General features: G+C 43.3%; 1 protein-coding gene across 1 annotated transcript; it reads left to right on the top strand.

Moving 5' to 3' along the window:
* Positions 1–312: 312 nt before the first annotated feature.
* LOC149237618 (uncharacterized) lies at positions 313–1,976 on the top strand. The gene is made up of 4 exons (XM_089369336.1): positions 313–501; positions 783–1,092; positions 1,226–1,344; positions 1,539–1,976. The coding sequence occupies exons 1-4, from the start codon at positions 313–315 to the stop codon at positions 1,974–1,976; spliced, it is 1,056 nt and encodes a 351-aa protein (XP_089225462.1).
* Positions 1,977–2,931: the final 955 nt, after the last annotated feature.

The raw sequence follows: 2,931 nt of genomic DNA, 5'->3' as shown, positions 1-2,931 counted from the left end.
TTCTCTGTTCTTGCTTCGCAAGTTACGCAAGACCAACCCAGTTCTGTACCCCCATTTAAGACCTTTTTGCCCTCTTCTTCCCTCAACCCCTCAGCCCCCTTGCAGTCCTCTGACCCTGCTCTTTCGAATCTCACTCCCAACCCTTCTCTGGAGAAAGGAAAATCAGTTTCAGATCTTAGTCCCTTCTCCTTCTCCCAAGAGAATTCTATGCCGGATAATAAACATCAAGACTTTGACATGGAAATAGATGCTACTCTAGCTCTCAGTCTTCAGAAAGAAGCGGATGAGGAAGAATAGATTGATACTGTTGTCATGGAGGAATATCAGGCGTATGTTAGTTTAGATGGTTTGGACATCTTCACACTTGAAACGGCATGCAAACAGAGAGAATACAACTCAATTCCCCCCTGGCAAATAGACAAGCTGGAAGGAGTCTTAACCAAGGTGCAGCACAATAAAAGCCTTAGCATACAAGGAGGCAGCCCATGGGACGGAAAAAAGGTGCTCAAAGAACCCAAGAAAAGAGGAAGAAAGACAGACCTTCAAAGAACCATAACAATAGGTGAAATACTTATGGAATCGGGGCGATTCCCTAAGTTGACAAAGTTCTATAAACCCAAACCTCAGTTTACATGAAGTTAATATCCTGGAATGTGAGAGGACTCAATAGCCCCTCAAAACATAGAATGATCAAAAACTTGATTCAACAAGAAAAACCAACCATAGTTTTTCTTCAAGAGACAAAAAGCAGTACTGAAGCTATTGAAAGAATTCGTGGCAAGGTCTGGGCAGGAAGCAGCTCTATCTCTGTAGACGCCTCTGGAGCCTTAGGCGGTTTGGCCATTCTGTGGAACCCGCAGATCATCTCATTATATGACTTCCACGCCACTCTCCATCTTATTCAAGCCTCCTTCCACCTCATAGGCACCGGAATCCATGGGCATCTCACAAATGTTTATTTTCCTCAGACAATACAGCAAAAATTAGAACTGCTGGAAACGATCTCTATCCTCAATGAAAATAGGAAATTCCCGCTCTGGATTGGTGGCGACGACTTCAACATAATAACATCCATGGAAGAGAAGCAAGGAGGTAGAATCAGGCTCGACAGTGATAGTGATGGCAGACAATTCATTCAAACCAATCAACTTATGGACATTCCAACCTCCAATGGAATCTTCACCTGAACTAACAAGCGTCGAGGTATTCATCATATTGCTTCCAGGCTTGATAGATTCCTTCTTTCTGATAATGCAATCCACCTGGGAGGGGATTTCAATGCTTCCATTATCCCCCAAGGCGGATCTGATCACTGGCCAATTTTGCTACAATGGTCCAAGCCAGGTAACTGCTGCAACAGACCTTTCAGATTTGAAGCATTCTAGTTCACAAATGCCAATTTTAAGGTGGTAGTCAATGATGCATGGGCATCTTACATCCCGCCAGAGGGAGCCAAAATGTATCAATTCCAACAAAAATTGAAAAACTTGAAACATGTCCTCAAAGTTTGGAATCGCACAAATTTTGGTAACATCCAGGCAAAGCGCCAACAATTGGAACAGCAAATGCACATACTTCAACAAACTCTCATTCTTGAAGGCCGAACAGAAGAACAAGCACAACAGGAACAGATACTCTGGAACCAAATTGAAGAGCGTCGGAAACAAGAGGAAATACTCTGGCGGCAAAAATCCAGAATCAACTGGCTCAAAGAGGGGGAGAAGAACACAAAATTCTTCCACAAAGCCACTATTCAAAGGCGAATGCACAATAATATTACCTTCATCAAAAATCAACAAGGTGAAAGAATTGAGGAACATGAGGACATGGAAAAGGAATTCACAGGGTATTTTAAGGAAATTCTAACGGAACCCATTGATAACAGGGATGAAGCAATCAGAGCCATCACGCAGCATATTCCAAGCATCATAACTGCGGATCATAATAATAAACTACTCCAGCCCACGTCCTTGTAGGAAGTTGAAGAAGCCATGGCGCAACTCAAGGATGGAAAAGCTCCTGGGCCTGATGGCTTCACAGCCAATTTCTTCCATGAATTCTGGGAACTCATCAAAGTTGAGGTATGGGACCTCGTTGAAGAATCAAGAAGCATGCACTGGATCCTCCCGGCCCTCAATACCACCTTCATAGCTCTGGTACCCAAGGGAGAAGAACCCAACAGGCCGGAAAAATACAGACTAATCGCATTATGCAATGTAATCTACAAGCTAATCTCAAAGGTCATCGCAAACAGGCTCAAACCTCTCCTGCCCTTACTCATCTCTCTAGAACAAACTGGATATGTGGAAGGTCGGCAGATCATGGATGGAATCATATTATCAAATGAGGTAATACACTCACTAAAGATTCTCAAGAAACCAGGTATGATACTAAAATTAGACCTTTCTAAAGCTTCTGATAAGCTTAGTTGGAATTTTATTCACAAAATGCTTTTAGCCTTTGGCTTTAGTGCAACCTGGACCAGGTGGATTATGAACCTCATTACTTCTCCAAGCTTCTCTGTTCTTTTGAATGGTTCTCCCTCATCCCCCTTTCGACCCTCTCGTGGCATTAGGTAGGGGGATCCTCTTTCACCTTTTCTCTTTGTTCTAATGGCAGAAGAACTCAGCAGACTTTTCAAATCGGTCGTTGCCTCTCAAGAGCTTAAAGGTATTTCTATCCATGGTCTCAATCCTCTGTCTCATCAGTAGTTCGTTGATGACACCATGCTATTCGGTCATCCCTCCTCGAGAGAAGCCTCTGTTTTCAAGTCTCTTCTCTCCCTTTACTCCGATGCCTCTGGCACTTCCATTAATGCCATGAAATCTCAGCTCTTCTTCTTTAACACCCCCCCCCCTCTACTCAAAGAAATATTTCCAGAATTCTGGGATTCACCATATCCCATTTGCCATCCAAATACCTTGGAGCTCC

This window comes from Pinus tabuliformis, chromosome 8 (assembly GCF_031772625.1).
Source record: "Pinus tabuliformis cultivar Carrire ecotype Pingquan chromosome 8, CPIR1, whole genome shotgun sequence".
NCBI lineage: Eukaryota > Viridiplantae > Streptophyta > Pinopsida > Pinales > Pinaceae > Pinus > Pinus tabuliformis.
This window is presented reverse-complemented; position numbering and strand designations above follow the sequence as displayed.